We start from the raw sequence: 18,410 nt of genomic DNA, 5'->3' as shown, positions 1-18,410 counted from the left end.
AGCCACTTCCTGAAATCTTCAGTCATGTGATGTTGGACTTTGGTCTTAAGTCACTTGCTGACATGACTGCAGTTATACAGTTACCACATTATAAGGGCAGCATGCACATACACACACTCTCATACGCCTTTCACAGTTAGCGAGCCAGTTGCATTCAACTTTTATCATTCTTCATATTCTTAGTAAATAATTCATGTTATGGTTAGATTATAGTTTTAGGATTTCAATAATGATAAATATTATGATAAATGGAACTTTTAATGACACTGACATAACAGTCAGCTTTTTTTTTTCTTAATGAATAACCAAATTGGAAGGTTGAATTCAAAAGTCTTGTTTTAATTATATATGTTGGTGGGATTATTATTTAGAACAACCACCAAACCTGCCTATGGAATTTTGGATAGGTCTGTTTATGTGCATTGTTGCCCACTAAAGCCACATAAAAAGTAATCCACCGGCTGCACTGCACTTAGACCTACTTTGAGGTGGTGCAGGCACAAGTGCAACTTCACCTAAAAGTTGACACCAAAATTACACTGCACAGGCACATCTTTACCTTTATCTTCACAGAAAATTGCAAATCAGTGCTAGCACAGAAAAAAAAAAAACTTGCGCTGCACCAAAATGCCAATGTGCTTGTATCTGCACTGCACTAAGTACAAAAATAGTGCCCTTGCCGTGTACGGAAAAAAAGACATTACAAAAGCTTCCAAATCAAATACAACTACATGTTAGAAGAATTTGTCTGTACATAGTAGTCAAATGACTAATGAAAGCAACAAAAATAAAATGATAATGTTCATCAGAGCCGAATGTTAATTTCACTTCGCACACCATCACCTCCAGAAATGCTCTCATTGCCATCAGCGTCAGACAGGAAGCCACTGCCAGAGGCTACTGTGTTCATGTTTTGTTCAAGGGCCGTGATTCGCTGCTTCAGTCGAAGCTGGGAAGAGTTGAACTCGCTTTGCAGTCGGGCCAAACATGTCTGAAAGTAATATTACTGTCGTCAGTCATAATTTTAGTTCTGCAAATAATTAACATTTTTCACAACTAAAAACAAAAGATGCAAAAAATGTGATAGTTGACATAGTAGCAGAACCAGCAGCTGCAATAATGGAAAGTATTGACCTGCAGTCGATCCAGACTGGTTTCCAACCTCTCCACCTTCTCGTCCAACTCCTCCCCTGCAGACAAATTCATTTCTTCCAGAAGCCCCTCCTTCTGTAGGATATCCCGGCCCCTATGCTCCAGCTGGGCCCTGGCATGGGGAAACTCCTGAAGTGCCTCCATCAGGTCATGTTTAGAAAGACAGAACAGGTCAGAGTATCCTAGACTCCGAATATTAGCCGTACGTCTGTTTCCCATCTTGCTGCCGCTGATGTTCAGGATGCTGATTTCTCCGAAGCAGCTTCCTGCAGTCAGAACTGCAAACTGGGTAACTCCATCCTCCCCCACCACCGCCAGATGGCCATCTTTAATTATATACATCTCCTTACCCACATCTCCCTTGAAAGAAAAGACAAAATATATATCAGTACTTTTAACAACAATATTATCCTTTTAACAATAAAATTAAAACTGAAAACTAGGTAGGTCCAGGTACAATATAGCACTCGTAGTATTAGGCCTAAGAAAAACAAGAAACGTCTTGATTAAATAAAGTATAAAGTAATAAAGTAAGTTTGCAATCAGTAGTAGGATTTTGGAGCAATTTCTTTATGACTGGGTCCAAGTTTTGTTTGCATCGTCCTTGTGCAGAGGGACACATATCACATGATACAGTAAATAGTTTCATAATATTTCCTTCCTTAACATATTATGGGCAACATAACTATGTTGCCCATAATAATCACCAACACATACAACAACAACATTGCATCTGCTTTCAACTGAAAGCAGATGCAATGTTGTTGTTGTATGTGTTGGGTGATTAGCTTTTTATTAGAATAAATAGACAGCTATGTTATAACAACCCATACATCCATGACAGTGCAAGAGCGGTAGCATCTAATGATATATTATTTTCAAAAGCACCAGAAAAAGTTATACAAACCTTTCTACAAATGTAGTCTCCAGGACTGAAAACCTGTGGTCGAAGTTTTAGCACCAATTCTACAAGGAGGCCTGCCTCACAGTCCTGGAAAATACGTACCTATGTCCACACCCAGATTTACAGACACAAACATAACTCTTGAGGAGCTTGCATGTAATGTAAAAAGGGAAAACTGAATTTTGCAGTAAAAAAACCTCAAAACATATTCAAACTCCTGGCACACTAGAACAATATGATTTACAACCCCATTACCCAAAAAGTTGGGATGCTGTTTAAAATGTAAATGAAAACAGAATGCGAGGATTTGCAAATCACATGAACCCTTTTTTGATTGCAGATAGAACAAAGACAACATATCAAACTGAGAAATGATGCTGTTTCATGAAAAATACAGTATATGCTTATTTTGAATTTGATGCCAGCAACACATCTCAGAAAAGTTAGGGCAGGGGCATGTTCACCAATGTTTTGCTTCACTTCTTTTCATAACACTCTGTATACATTTGGGAACTGAGGAGATCAGTTTCTGGAGTTTTGAAAATTAAATATTGGCCAATTCTGGCTTGATATAGTATTTCAGCTGCTCAACAGTTCAGGTCTCCTTTGTCGTATTTTTCATTTCATGATGTGCCAATTTTTTTAAATGGGAGACAGGTCTGGACTGCAGGCAGGCCAGTTCGCACCTGGACTCTTCTACTAGAGAGCCATGCAGTTAAAATATTTACAGAATGTGTTTGGCATTGTTTTGCTAAAATAAGAAAGACCTTCCCTAAAAAAGACTGGATGGCAGCATATGCTGCTCCAAAACCTGTATATTTTATTCAGCATTCATGACCCCGTGCCATATGTGCAAGCTACCCATGCCATGTACCGGTTGCTGGCTTTTTAAATGAACGCTGAGTAAAAGCTGGATGGTGTATCTCTTCTTTAGTCCGGAGGATGCAGCATCCATGATTTCCCCCAAAAAGCTTGAATTTTTATGTCAGACCACAGGACAGTTTTCCACTTCACCTCAGTCTATCTTAAATGAGCTTGGGCCCAGAGAAGGCGGCGGTGTTTCTGGATAATGTTTATATATGTTTTTTTCTTTGTATTATGGAGTTTTAACCTGTATTTGTGAATGCAGCGATGAACTGTGTTCATAGACAGTGGTTATCAGAAGTTTTTGCAGAATTGTGTTTGTTTTCAATGCAGTGCTGCCTAAGGGCCTGAAGATCATGGCCATCCAATATTGATTCCTATCTTTGTCCCTTGATTTCTCTGGATTCTCTGAATCCTTTAATGATATCATATACCATAGATGATGAAATCCCCAAATTCTTTGCAATTTTACGTTGAGGAACATTATTCTTAAATTGTTGCAATATTTTCCCACACAGAGAGGCATGGGTAAACCTCTGCCTCTGGATGCTCGTTTTATACCCAATCATGTTACTGATCTCTTGCCAATTTACCTAATTAGTTTTTGAGATGTTCCACCAGTTGTTGTTTTTTAGCTATACACAAGTTGTCCAGTCTTTTGTTGACAAATTCAAAATGAGCACATATTATTCATAAAACAATAACATCTCTCAGTTTAAACATTTGCTATGTTGTCTTTGGTCTGTTATCAATTAAATATCGGTTTATGTGATTTGCAAATCATCATATTCTGTTTTTATTTACAGAGTGTCCCAACTTTCTTGGAAATGGGTTTGTAAAAGATGTGGATCTTTTGATAATAGTCACCTTACAAATACACAGCTTTTTCATAGTTAAAGGGAAAACAGATGTCAATGGATTTAAGCGCCTTTACCTTCTTCAGTGTGTCCAGGTGAACATTAATAGCAATCTCTGCTCTCAGTTTATTAGGCAGGTTCCTCAGCACTTCCTGTTCATCTACTGTCTTCTGATTAGTCCAGAGGTAGTCAAACCAGCGAATGACGCGCTGCTCCAGCACCTTGCTGACATGTCTGAAGTGCATGTAGTGTTTGAGTGCATCTACACGGGTTTGAAAGGTTGCTCTTGTTGCATTCATATTGGAGATCATGGATCCAACATTACCCACAATGGAGGCAAAAATCAGAACCCCAACCTGGGAGAGATATACAAGTAGTAATTTTAATAGACTGGAACAAGTGGGATCCACATGGTGCAAGACTTTGATCTGTCACCCAAGTGAGATAACATCAGCTATGTTGCTATGAACTTACCAGAAAGTCAAAAATCAAGAACAGATATTCCTCATCTCTAACAGGGGGTGGTGTCTCTCCAATGGTGGTCAGTGTCAGGGTAGACCAGTAAAGACAGTATATGTAACTTCTGGTCAGGGAGCCAAACTCAGGGTCAGATGCATTAGGATAAACCCAAGAGTCAGAGCCCAGACCCAGGACTTTGGAGAAGCTGTAGTATCCACAGGCATTCCAATGGATGATGACGAGGATGTACAGAACCAGCTTACAGATGCGGAAAGCGTTTGGGTAGCCTGTTCGTGTTTCTGTACGTTCAAAAAACTCAAACAGACGTGGCAAGCGCAGCAGCCGGTTGAATCGGAGGAGAGGAGTGTAGCTGATCCCAACGCGAAGGTACAGGAGGTCAGTTGGAAGGATAGAGGAGATGTCAAGTTTACACTGTAACATTTGAATGTAGGCTTCTCTTAGACGGCGCACATCTCTCACCATCAAGCCTTGATCCAAGAAACCTTCACATACATAATAAATATAAATACAATGCCCTAATTCTAGACATTTTCACAATATGCATTGAAACATAATCACATATACATGAATTGTGACAATCAGAATATATTGATGTTAAAAAAAAAATTGTCAATGCAAGAATGGAAAATTTTGTGATCACCTGTGTGGAGGCGAACAGCAATATCCAGGATATAGACTCCATCACAGACATAGTCCAGCACAAGCCACACCAGCACATTCCTCATCTGGAGCTCGTCAAAACAGGCCCTACAGAAAGACATGCGCTGAGCGAAGCAAATCACAGCAACATCCTTTTTTGAGCATGGTTGTTGCCATAACAGTGGTTTCAGAGGGGATATTAGTATATTATAACGGAGTCCACAATTATTGCTGAATGTTGAGGCTTTCTCTCAAAAATCATAAAAAGTAATAATATTTTTTCCACGAGAATCAATGAAAAAGGGGGCTTGTGCTACCATAAAGGAAACGGACACACACACCACTTTTGGGGCAAGTGTCTGTTTTATTGAAGATATTCCACTTGTTAGTAAACAGCTGCCTATTCACACATCCAGCAGACAAGTAGCAACCTTCACATTGATTAATTGATAATGAATGTAAATTCAATATTCACTTTCCATTTAGCTCATTTTTGGGGATTTACCAATTTACAAGTCAAATACAAGACTTTTTAGGTGATAATGCTGCATAATGTTCATAAGCCAGTAACTTGGTCTGTCTGCTATTTCATACCAGGCAGGTGGCAGACAGTGGGTTTATAAGGGCATGCTTTCTAAAAACAGCTGCTATTATTAACGAGATTTATAAAAACTTTTTATATTTTTCCAAAACAATATGAGCCGTATAAACAAAACGATAAGCTAAAAGGCACCAAAACAGCTAAATAATGGCCAGGGAAACTGCAGAGTTGATAAATGGTCTGCACTTGTATAGTGCTTTATCACCATAGCGGTCTCAAAGCAGTTTTACACTGTTTCCCATTCACCAATTAATATGAGCCACCGTACAAGGTGCTCGCCATTAGGAATACATTCACATACACCATTGGGAGCAACTTGGGGTTCAGTGTCTAGCCAAAGGACACTTAGGCATGTGGAAAGGAGGAGCTGGGGATTGAACCACCTACCCTCTGATTAGTGAGCAATGTGCTCTAACATCTGAGCCACACACCTAATAACTCTGGGTGTGTTTGTGACTATGAGAAACAATGTTCGCATTTCACACATGACAATATAAAATTTTGTATTATCAAATGTATGTATGTTTTGGTGACATGTTGTAACTGGGGGCTAGGTTAACCGGAGAGCTCGCAAGCTACATTGCTCAGGCTCTGGAGTAGCTGGTCGGCAGTCGACACAAGCAAGAATTAGAAGGTTCTCCACTGTTCGGCTTTATTGGTACATAATAGGACAGCAGAGTTTTACTCAGCGCGATCAGCTGGTCGCACGAGTAAACAAAGGCACCAGTCCACTGTGCATGGCTCTCTGTTACAAGCAGGGAAAAAAGTAACAGAAAATCTAACAAAAAATAGGAAAAAAAAAGTTACGATCCATTGCCTGACCGTCGCTTAACAAAACGTTAAAGAAAACAAAACAACTCAGAAGAGAGACAAAGTGGAAAAGTCTTAAAACTAACTAAAACGCACACAGGAGCTGCTACAACAGGCTGCCAATAGCACGGCGCCATCTTCTCGAGGTTAGAAGGTGAACCCCTGTCTGAGATGAGGCAAGTAGGTGTCCCATGTCTAGCAAATATCTCGCTGACAGACATGTTAGCAGCAACCCGAGCCAGTGCTTCTCTCACTGCACCTACTTCCATCCACTTGGAGAAGTAGTCGACAAAGACCACAAAGTAAGCAGTTCCAGATGAAGTGCGGGGTAGAGGACCGACAAAATCCATACCTGTGTATTCCCACGGTGTCTGAGGTGAGATAGGAACCATGAGACCAGCTGGCTTTCTGTTGCTTGGTTTGGTGAGTTGGCAGAAAAAACAAGTGCCATACAGCTTAACATTGGCTGCAATGTTGGGCCAGAAAAACCTGAGTCTCAGCATGCCAGGCTTGTGTACAATGTCAACGTCAAAATCTTAAAGTCAGTGACCATCGGGCCAGCCTGCCACAAGGGTTAGGGCAGGACATTAACCCACTTAGACTGCTGTGGTCTGTGAAGATACTCACGTGGAGGCCTTCAACATAAGGTCTAAAGGCTTTAAGATCCAAAATGACTCCCAAACACTCTTTCTCAGGGGTTGAATATAACCTTTCAGCTTTGTACAAGGAGTAAATTGCATATGTAACAACAACCTCTCAACCTCGCTCATCTTTCTGCATTAAAGCGGCTCCTAGGCCGAGGTCACAACCATCAGCATGAATGAAAAATGGGCATGAAAAATCAGTGAACCCCAAAATAGGTACTGATGTGATGTGTATTTTCAAAACATCCATGGCTTCCTGACATTTGTCATCCCATTGGAAAGGAGTGTCTTTCCTGCTGAGCATATGGAGGGGTTCAGCATGACGTGCATAATGCTGGACAAAGTATTGATAATAGCCAGTCAGACCGAGGAACTTGTCTGACTTGTTTCACAGTAGATAGAGTTTTGAATTAATTACAGTTTTATTTTGTCTGAATCCGGTTTTATGCCTGTGGGTATGACACGGTAGCAGAGAAAAGTGAGCTCACTCAGGCAGAACTGACATTTCTTAAGTGTCCAAGACAGACCTGCAGCTCTCAGTCTCTTGAGTACTTCCTCCAGATCAGCCAGAGGTTGCTCAAAGGTGGGGGAGGCAACAACAATGTCATCCAGATACACAGTGCATATTTTGAAGACCGGGCCCACAAGGACTCAGTTCATGAGTCTCTGAAATGTAGCTAGTGCATTGCAGAGGCCAAAGGGGAGAACACGGAACTGAAAAAGTCCACAATGTGATACAAAAGGTGTTTTTGGTATGAACTCCTCTGCAACAGCCACCTGCCAATAACACCTGCCTAAGTCCAATGTAGTGATGAACTGGCCTCTCACCAGAAAGTCAAGTGAATCACTTGCAAATAAGACAGAAAACAAAGGAAACTTTTCAGAGCCTGCTTGACAAAGAGACTTTCCGGAGCCACAATGCAAACAAGAGGAAGAGACAAATCCTTTTTTTTCCCATCAACAAGGTAGGGGGTATGAGTGTTTTAGTGTGACCTGATTCAAACCTCTAAAGTCCACACAGAATCTTGGATCAACACCGGGCCTGTTAACAATCACAAGTGGGGCAGCCCATGGACTAGTGGATGACTCAATGATGCCGTCTTGCAACATTTGTTTTACCTGCTCCTCAATGAAATGTTTTTTTGCTGGAGATGTACAGTACAGGGCAAGATTGATGGGCTTTGCATCTCCTGTGTCAATTGTGTTCAGCCACAGTAGTATGTCCAAGGTGGGGGATTTCTTGCGACTGTCAGGTCCCAGGAGTGCATGTCGCTCGTGAGCCCGTAGCAGCAAGATAAGTGTACCATAAAGGGCAACTCTGTATTTTTCCAGCTAATGCTTACATTTCAACTCAATTTGTTGTTGCTCGGGTGGGAGGCTCTTTAACTTATTAAATTCACTCAGCATGTGGGCCACAGATGTTGGGAAGGGTTCATCCGGTGCTTGTGCATGGTCAAGAATGGCTCTCGGGACTCGTTTTTGGTTGAACTCTTGGTTGAAAAGCTGGCAGAATTGTGAATGAAAATGTGAACTGTGCTTTAAACCATTTGCTGGGCTCCTTAGCAAGGAAATGTGGTAGTTCAGTCAATATCTGAACATCTGTCAGGTTCAGTTAGGATCTGTAATTAGTGACAGGGGTGAACTTTACCATCACCAGCAACCACAGGGGGCTCCACTTTAGCACTCTTGTTGTGTTGCTTTGTTCGAGTCAGTGACGGTGCAGAAAAGTGCCAGGGTGTTCATCCGGAGCTCCAGAGTATGATTTTGATTCTGGAGATGGAAGTTGCACTTTAATCACATTAGGTGGGGTTGATGTGGCGATGGGGGTTTGAGGTGATGGTTGGGCTGCTGGAATATTAGTTTCACTTTTATTTTTCTCATCCAAGTGCTTAAGTATTGTTGCGCTGTAGGTTCAGAGAGTCATGTAGACATTCACGCAAGTCAATCTCTGCTTGTAGGTACTGCACCTGCAGTTCAAGGTCAGAAGTAACACGCTGAGGAATAGAGCGAATTGTGAGCAATACAATGTCCGTATCAGAATCAGAGTTGGCTGTCTGTACGTCAGGATGGGATGCCTTTTTGTGATACGGAGAAAAAGTTTTCAATTGTCCTTTAATCCAAAGTGAATGCAAATGGCATCTATGAGTGTCTTTTTTTAAACAGTTTTTTTATTTTATACACTTTATTAATCCCCGAGGGGAAATTTCTTCACTACAGCAGGGGGGCTCTCGGGGGAGCTGCTGCAGCAGGCTGCCACTAGCGCGGCGCCAGGTAACCTGACCTGAGGTGCATGTTTTTTTTGGATTTTTAATGCTGACTTTAATCTTTCACGTTGTATGAAGAATCCCATGATGTATAGCACATAAATCCAACATCGGCGAAACGTGGCACATGTGCTCCAGTACTTCAAAGCACAGTCAGTTAGCTTCAACGAGCATTAGCCAGAAACACGGCACAGTTCCGCCGAAAAACTGCAGTATATCCACTTACTATGACGTTCATGGTGGGAGAATGCAGAAAGACTCCATTAAGTCTTCCTACAGTTTAGCTTGCTGAACAAAGGTCCACAGAAGAGATGTTCTGGTGCCAATTGGTAACGAGGAGCTGGGTTAGCCGAAGAGCCAGTACATGAAGTAACCTGTGCTAACCCGGCTTGTTACAAAGAAGAAGTGTGTCTCCGTCGGTGCTGCCAAGCAAATGCGCCATGTGCCCAACAATCAACTCCAGTCTAAGGCAGCAACAATATGAGGAGTGACACCTGCTGGTTGGGACTGACTACCTTTTTAGTACATTTTTTGAAGAAATTAGTGGACCAAAAGTGAACAATCCCTCAGCCTCCTCTCACCCCCCTGCAAACAGCATACAATGGTTTAGTCCACCCTGAAAGAGTTCAGATTTTAAAAGCCAATCCAATTGCTATGTACTCTGCATGCAGCAGAGTTTTTTGGCTCCGTTAATTGTCTTGTCAGTCTCTTCAGTGCTTGTCCAGAGTGATAGGATGCTTTCTTCATTGTTCTCTGACACTCTATGGTGTGCCCGCATTGCTGCTGTATGAGTTGTGGCGACTCACCTTGATCATTGATGCAGTAGAATGCATGTTAACCACATACAATCTTACAAGTGAAGCAAAGTCTGAGGCAAATTGTCTGAAGAACTATTTCAAGGCCTTTGATGCAGTTGTCCTTCTCACGGTGTGGGTAAAGGTCCAACAGAGCATTGAGAATCGAAACCTGACTCTTCGGGCTGGAGATATTTCTCTTAACATTGAGGCTGCAGATATCAAGTTACTTCAAGAACAAATGCAGGCTATTGGTAAAGAATGGGTCTCCCTGCTTGCTGAGGCCTCCGTCGTGGCACAAGCAATGGAAATCCCTGCTCAATTTCAAAAGGAGGAGAGATGAGAGTGGAGAAGGAAATGCATGCCAGATGAGATGACACGAGACGATGCAACTGAGGAGAGCACAGAAAATATATTCAGAAACAACACATTTTTTGTTGCAATGAATTATTGTGGTGATGGGGCGTGGTTTGGCTCAGCTGCAGGAGGGACTGATTGGGGGAGTGATTCAGGGAACGGTGCCTGGAAGAGGCTTAATTAGCCCAGCTGAATCGAATCCCTGATTGTCCCTCTCTTCCTCCTTAAAACCAAGTAGCAGGACACCAGACGGGTCCGCACTCCTGGAGAGACTGAGCAGCAGGCTGGCTGCAGACCTGAGACCTGAGACGTGTGACGCGTAGACTTGACAGGATAGCACACTGACCTGTGAGATAGGGGTGGTGGGGAAATAAACACCTTTGTGAACTGTGCCCGAAAGTGTTGTCGTTCGTGCTGAGGGAATCTGCAGTGAAGGCAAAGATGCTTGTCACAATTATATTATTAGTGACTTGAGTGCAAGGTTCCAGACCACAGAAGCCATATGCAAAACATTTCCACCCATTCTCAAGCTGACAGATATGACTAAAGATCAAATATATTCAACATGCCACATATGTCAAGATACTACAAGGATCTCATTTGAATTTGAAAATGAAATGCTGCACCAGAGCACAATATATGGTGACACATTTCTACACTCTTTCCCTTCTTGAGCCCCTTAATGCCATCTATGCAGCTACAGAGCATTTTTGGAGAAGTTTGTATTGCATCGAAGATTTTCTGTACACTGCTTGTGAGTGTTGCTGAGGGTGAACGGTTTTTCAGTAAGTTGAAGCTGGTGAAAAACTACCTGAGATCAACAATGTCCCAGGATAGACTGAAAATCGTTGCACTTCTCTCCAATGAAAGCCAAGAAAAGAGGATTTTTAAGATGTTATCAATGATTTTGCTAACAAGAAGACCTGTGAGTGGCCATTTACTAGGGAATGAACTACAACATCAACATCATGTGTCAGACTCAAATACAAATCAAAGTTTGAAGTGAGACTTACTTCACAAAACCGATCATATTAGCCTAAGCTTAGCGAGCTAGTAAAAAAAGTTGTTTTTCAGCTTGTATAAAGTTTTAATTATTTTGCTTTTAGGCCTATGTACATTTGAATGACTAAACTGTGGGCTTGGATACTACTACAGATATATTTACTCAAATTGAACATACAAGTAGTTCAATGTAATGTGTATTGGAAAGCTGATTCATTTTGTCTTTTCATTTTTCCTTGTAAAACAGCTTCAGTAAAATCTTTTATACCTTTGAAATGGTGAATAAATGAATAGGAAGACAATAGTTTTTTCTTAAGTTTGAAACTCCAAGCCAACGTCATTTTACCATAGTAAAGTAGGCTAGTTTGTTGCGAAAGGAGGGTTGAAATATGGTGACATTTAAAACATGAGTAGTTTAAATGTGGTATGAAGAGTTCCTCATAGTGATTATCCTGATAACTACTATAGATTCATGCGAACAGATGATGGCCCAATTATATGTTAAAAGTTTTCAAAAGATTTAGGAAAGAAAGGGATCAAAAGAGAAAAGGGACCCAAAGAGACTGGTAGTGTACAGTACACAGGATTTTGTACTACACCAATGGTTACTGGCATTGTTACAATAATAGTTCCCAACCTGACAACGAGTAGGGTCCAGTTATAAAAGACTGCAGTACCAATCACCATCAGCCAGTAGTAGTACGCATCATCAGTTGGGGATAACACCGCAACGTTACACTTCTTCCTCCTGACAGAGGGAAAAGAAGACAGAGATTTACATGTGAGTATAAGTTGATGTTTCAATGCTTGTGCATTTAGGGCGTTTATATTTTTTCCTTACGTGCGTCTGGAGCATCTGATTTCATTCTCTGTATCAGAAACTGTGTGACTGTGGCCGAACCTGCTGGGTGGAGCCTGTATATCCATGTTAGCAGGGCCTCTGAAACGCTCCAAAAAGGAATCTGGTCGTTCCGTCTCCTCAGCCAAACTCTTCTGAGCCCATTCTCTCAAAGTCATTACCATACTAACTATTCTGAAGATAAAAAGACAAAAAGCATGATTACACCTGAAATTGGTACAGTGTAACATCAGAGTATAAAAGCTGTACAGAATGACAAAATGTCCCTTTTGGTGTCAGTGCTGCATTGAGGACCCACAGTGATCTGGTAGGTGTTTTTAGGTTCAGTTTGTAAGTAAAATTATGCTGCTATTGGTAATCGCTTGTTTGTTTGTACCCCAGATCCAGCTCCTCAGGGAGGTCCAATTCAGGTGTGAGCCTGCCCAGATGGAGGAGCCACAATATTCAGGCGAGAACTGAAAGCCACTGCTGTTTTGTTTTGTTACTGTTTTGATCCTGTTTTGTGTTTCTTTATTTCTGTGGTGTTGTTTAGTTAGATGACCATTGTTGGTGTTAGTTTCCTGTCTTTTAACTAAACTGTTTTTGGTATTTTCCCCAAAAATATTACTTTCCATAAAATTGTATTTGCGTTAAGTTTGATTCTCTTGTTTCCTTTTAGGAGTGCTTGGGGCTGGCAGTGGCGTGGCCGCCCAGATGGTGGTGGGTCTGGTGACTGGGTCTGTCACCTGCTCCTCACATTCTCAGTTATGTGGTTGATGGTATTTTCTCTTTTTATTTTACACATCCTTTCAGTATTTCCATGTTTTTGGTTATCATTTTGTATTGTTTGACGTGAGTGTGTAGCGCACAGGAGCTGGTGAGGGCCCTGTCCCAGAGTCCGTTTCCACCCTTCCCCCCTTTTACTGCCTACAGCTGCGGCCTAGTCACCAGTAGTACTCCGCTTATGTTTTAAAGCACATTGGATAGTATTTTTATAATTGTAGTTGATTTAATAAATTGCTTTTTATTTTTCAGTTATATTCTAAAAGTTGTTTAAATAAACTTTGTAATCTTGGGGGAATCCTTTGCCTCGACCCATTTGCTTTCTGTCACTTGTGGAGCCGTGGTTGTTCTATCCAAATTCTAAGTGGAATTAACCCACCCTGCGGTACCGGTGGTCATATTCGGAATCTAAGACAACGTGAAAAACATCAGTAGGACCCCTACAATTGACATAATCCCTTTCAAGAACTAAATAAATTTCCTTAAATGCTTCTGAATGTCTGGCTAATGTCATACCTGGACAAAGCACCTCGCCCACGAAAGGAGTTCTGGGAATGAATATCTTTTCTGTCAATGGCTGCCATTCTCTGTAGTTCTGAAGAAGTGTCATCACACATTGACTGTCCTCTACACATTCACACACAAAAACATACATAAAAAGAATAATTAAGCAAATCATATCTACAACACCTACAAAACACATTTACGGAAGACTGCAATGTCTTCATTTGGAGATAATGGGTGAAACTTTTGAACAGATTTCAGTCTGACACCACATTTGAAATGTTTATTTCAACGGCAGAATATAGTTCGAGTTTGCTGTCAAGGCTCTGAATCATCACTCCCCGTAGATGGGATTACACAGAAGTTTGGGGAGTGATGAGCAAATATCTTGAGTTGTGATTTTATTTATAGGTTTGTTAGTACAAACACCTATATCTATACATAGTCATTTTTCCATAGTTAAAGTAACAATCTCATTTTAAATTTGTCAAATTAGTTAATTTATATAGTACCAAATCCCAACACAAGCTATCTCAAGGTGTTTCAAATAATAGTCATTACAAGTGAACCTTAGAACATTATAGTGAGAAACCCAACAATTCAAGAATTCTGACAAGCAATAGCTGGAATAAAAAAGCTCCCCTTAAACTGGAAGAAATAATTTCACAGTAGGAAGGAAAAACTTTATTTTTTTATTTTTTTTTAACAGAAGGAAAGCTTCTGATAGCTGAAAGGAAGGAACCTTTAACAGAACCAGGACATATGCCTCAACCGGTTGGGTTGAGAGGAGTGGGAGAAGAAAAAGAACAGTATGGAGATAAAAGTTACAATAAATGATGGTGGGGCCAGGAACTGCAGACCAGAAACATGCAGCTCCAGGGCCAGATATGTAAAAAACAACAAAAAACAACAACTATGCAAGCAAGGAGAATTGCAGAGGCAACTAATAAAATAAACAGAACTATGGGATAGAGGGTATAAAGTTAGTGAGATGCAGTGGTGGCCTATAAATGCATGAATTTTAAATTACAAAATGCCTGTGAAGTCACTATCTATTGCTGAATTAAGTAACACAATGGTGATTAAGTCTGTGGTCCACTGATAAAAGCCCTTGCATTTGAAGTATTATAAATTAAACAAAGTAGTTGTTCTTGACAACGCTCACTAGTGTAGCCCAGATGGAGACTTGTTTTCACAGTTGTTGTTCCACCAGAGAGGTTAGGTGGCGCTAATGCAACAGGAGTTGCTACATGGTCTCAGTCTTTGACAATTTGAAAAACACATCTGTAATTACTGCTTATCACCATAGGTCTTTGAGATTGTAATTTGAATATCAAAATCTCAATTGGTGCAGCCTTAAAAACAATGTGTAAATATTTTAAATGCAATAGCAAATATGTGTCTTTTATTTAGACACGATTGTAACATATTAAATTAAATTAATAATGCACAATTAAAAAGACTTTTACCATTGTGTAATATCATTCAAAGTTAAGCAAAGCCTTAATAGCAGGCTCTGACTGTAATCACTTAAGCTCTGTCTTTCCTTAACAGTGTTTGGCTATTTGTATGTATTCTCTTATACTATTGCAAACAATAGATTAGTATTCTGAAACTGCCAGTATTCATAGTTCAAGATACACTTGAGAGACATCAACACTCCACATACGTGTGTGTCTGTGTGTGTACCTGCTAAGGATGCTGTCAGCTCGGTCACTCTCCTCCTCTGTCCATGTTTTCACGGACAGCCTGTGGGAATCCTGCGCTGGACCTGTCATACTATACACACACCAACTTCAGATTCAATTCATTTTGTCTATTACAGAAATAACTAAATACCACACACACAGTCAAATAGACAGATGCATAACAACATACCAAACTACAGATATCACACTATATTTACACATTGGGTAAATATAAAGTACGCACTACCACATACTGTTCGAGTAAAGAGACAGGCACATACAGGCATTTACATAGACTGGAAAAAAAACAACTAAAAACACTCATCTCACTAACCAGCACATACACAAAGACCCACAGTCAGAAAACGAAGGTTATCCAGTACAAGGTCATCCTGCATCACCACAGAAACCAGATGGCATAGCAACAAACCATATAATGGTTATGACAACAAATCATAAAATGGAGAGGGAAAGATAGGTGTTCAAGCCAACAAACCTGATAAATTTCCTGATGTGTTCAGCTGGTCAATCAGTTCAGTTCATTGCATCCCATCTATTTAAAATTTAAAAAAATTTTTTTTTAATGTATTTCTCTAAATTCTCAAGCCATTAATCACAAATGTCAGACGATATGACGAGGTGGATGGATGCAGCGAACAAATGTAACCGATAATCACGTAACACGAAAAAGAGCATAATTTTAAATTGCAAATGTGTGTGTGTGTGTGTGTGTGTGTGTGTGTGTTTCTTTTCACTGGCAAGCTCATCTAAATTCAAGAACCTTGTTTGAAGTGGCCTCTGATCTACTAGTGTGTCTTTGCCTCCATTTATTCTCCTGATTACTAAGGAAGATAAGTGTTTTTATGCACACACCTGCACTGATGAAATAAGATTCAGCTCTTTCAGGAAATACATTTGAATCAAAAATGCCTTTCAAATTTTCCATTACAGCATCATATTGAGCCAGGGAATCATCTGATGGGTTGTTTTGTATATATGTACAATGTACATTTGCATCAATGAAACACAATTTACTCCTAATACTCTCACATACAGGCACACATGCACGTACAAAATATGAAAGCTTGTTCTGGGTAAATAGCAGGTATTTGACCTGTCCCAATTATTTCTGAGTTGTGTTGTTTTGTCATTGGTTTACCACAAATTTGTCATGTAATGTTAAAAGATGCCATATGGCATGGACTTACTTCACCAGTCACACATTATAGACTACTTAAGCACTCACATCATTGTCACTTTTATCACGGTGCCCCACCCGAGACAGCCCTGTCTAACAGGTAAGTGCTGAAGCATCTTTAGTGGCAATACAAACATTTCATATTAAAAAGGCATAGTATATACAACCCTGTTTCCGAAATAGTTGGGACGCTGTTTAAAATGTGCAAGAATGGCAGAGCATTTCAATTGAAACACTCCAGCAACTAGTGTCCTCAGTTTCCAAATGATTACAGTGTGTTGTAAAAAAGTGATGCAAAACAATGGTAAACATGCCCCTGTCCAAACTTTTTTGAGATGTGTTGCTGGTGTCAAATTCAAAATGAGCAAATATTTTTCATAAAGCAATAACATTTCTCCATTTCAAAACTTGATTTGTTGTTTTTATTAGGACCCGAGCACCGACGGTGCGAAAGCCCTATTGTTATCCAAGGAATTATTAGGGTTAGGGTGAAAGTTGTTAAAAGAATTTGTTTTCGTCAATCGGTATGCCCGTGGCGTGGTGGCCATTTTGAGCTTCTCGCCATGAAACTACAAGTGACAGTAACTTTTATGTACATATTCCAATCTTCCTCAAACATGACATCTTTGATAACAGTCCCGCCCTGTAGACACCTGTATGGTAATATTCACTCAGTCGTAGCGCCCCCTGCTGGAGAGAGGAAACGAGACAAAAATTTAACTTTAAGCAGTGATATGCGGTCCCTCACGCTCTGCACGTCGGGGAACTGCCAGCCCCGAACCGCCGAATCCCCGAGGCGCACCGTGCAAGGCATATCAACTTGCACTTTAAATTATTCTTTTCATTTCTTACTTTTCTCTGCAAAGAACTGCATTTTTGGAGGCTTTCATATTTTCAAAAACTCATGAAATTAGGTACACACATCTCTCCCGGTGAAAAATATCGTATTCTAGTGGAGTCGCGAGTGAGCGTGGCCAAATGGCTCGCTAGCGCCCCCTAAAGAGATGCCCCGGCGGCTAGATTTACCTACATGCACAGAATTCGGTGGACATGTGTATCACACCTAGACGTACAAAAAAATTGACATTGCACCATTACATCAACTCAACAGGAAGTCCACCATTTTGAATTTAGTTGCCATTTTTGTCGATTCACACGTTGTACTTTAACGAACTCCTCCTAGGGATTTTGTCGGACCGACTTGAAATGAGTCAGTTCACTCTTAACATGTTTGGGATTAAAAATTATCAAAAGAATTTGTTTTTGTTGATGGGTGTGCCCTTGGCATGGTGGCCATTTTGAGCATCTCACCATGAAACTACAAGTTGATTTAAATCTTATGTATATGGACCGACTTTCTCCAAACGTTACAGGTATGATAACAGTCCGGCCCTAAAGACACCTGTGTGGTAATACTCACTGATAGTCATAGCACCCTCTGGTGGCAACTGGAAATTATCCTTTTCATACTTTCAGATACAGTGGTGTGAAAAAGTGTTTGCCCCCTTCCTGATTTCTTATTTTTTTGCATGTTTGTCACACTTAAATGTTTCAGATCATCAAACAAATTTAAATATTAGTCAAAGATAACGCAAGTAAACACAAAATGCAGTTTTTAAATGAAGGTTTTTATTATTAAGGGATAAAAAAAAAAATCCAAACCCACATGGCCCTGTGTGAAAAGTGTTTGCCCCCTAAACCTAATAACTGGTTGGGCCACCCTTAGCAGCAACAACTGCAATCAAGCATTTGCGATAACTTCCAATGAGTCTTTTACAGCGCTGTGGAGGAATTTTGACCCACTCATCTTTACAGAGTTGTAAAACCCTCCAGTGTGCACTGGAGGGTTTTCCAGCACGAACCGCCTTTTTAAGGTCATGCCACAGCATCTCAATAGGATTCAGGTCAGGACTTTGACTAGGCCACTCCAAAGTCTTCATTTTGTTTTTCTTCATCCATTCAGAGGTGGACTTGCTGGTGTGTTTTGGATCATTTTCCTGCTGCAGAACCCAAGTTGGCTTCAGCTTGAGG

The 18,410-nt window shown here is 40.6% G+C and overlaps 1 protein-coding gene across 1 annotated transcript; it reads right to left on the bottom strand.

The window, feature by feature from the left end:
- Positions 1-399: 399 nt before the first annotated feature.
- Positions 400-15,737, bottom strand: LOC138632971 (cyclic nucleotide-gated cation channel-like). Its single transcript, XM_069718913.1, is given in 12 exon segments — positions 400-991; positions 1,135-1,512; positions 2,060-2,158; positions 3,855-4,133; positions 4,252-4,739; positions 4,898-5,004; positions 12,006-12,116; positions 12,191-12,224; positions 12,259-12,401; positions 13,506-13,616; positions 15,183-15,272; positions 15,678-15,737. Coding segments are annotated over 11 exon segments (2,025 nt in total). The 5' UTR covers position 15,272; positions 15,678-15,737; the 3' UTR covers positions 400-805.
- Between the last annotated feature and the right edge of the window lie 2,673 nt (positions 15,738-18,410).

This window comes from Brachyistius frenatus, unplaced genomic scaffold, assembly GCF_029030835.1.
Source record: "Brachyistius frenatus isolate BFR_SWC_R1_liver_20210118 unplaced genomic scaffold, ASM2903083v1 Contig_202, whole genome shotgun sequence".
Lineage (NCBI taxonomy): Eukaryota > Metazoa > Chordata > Actinopteri > Embiotocidae > Brachyistius > Brachyistius frenatus.
Note: the sequence above shows the minus strand (reverse complement) of the source record. Positions and strands in the feature narration are given on the sequence as shown.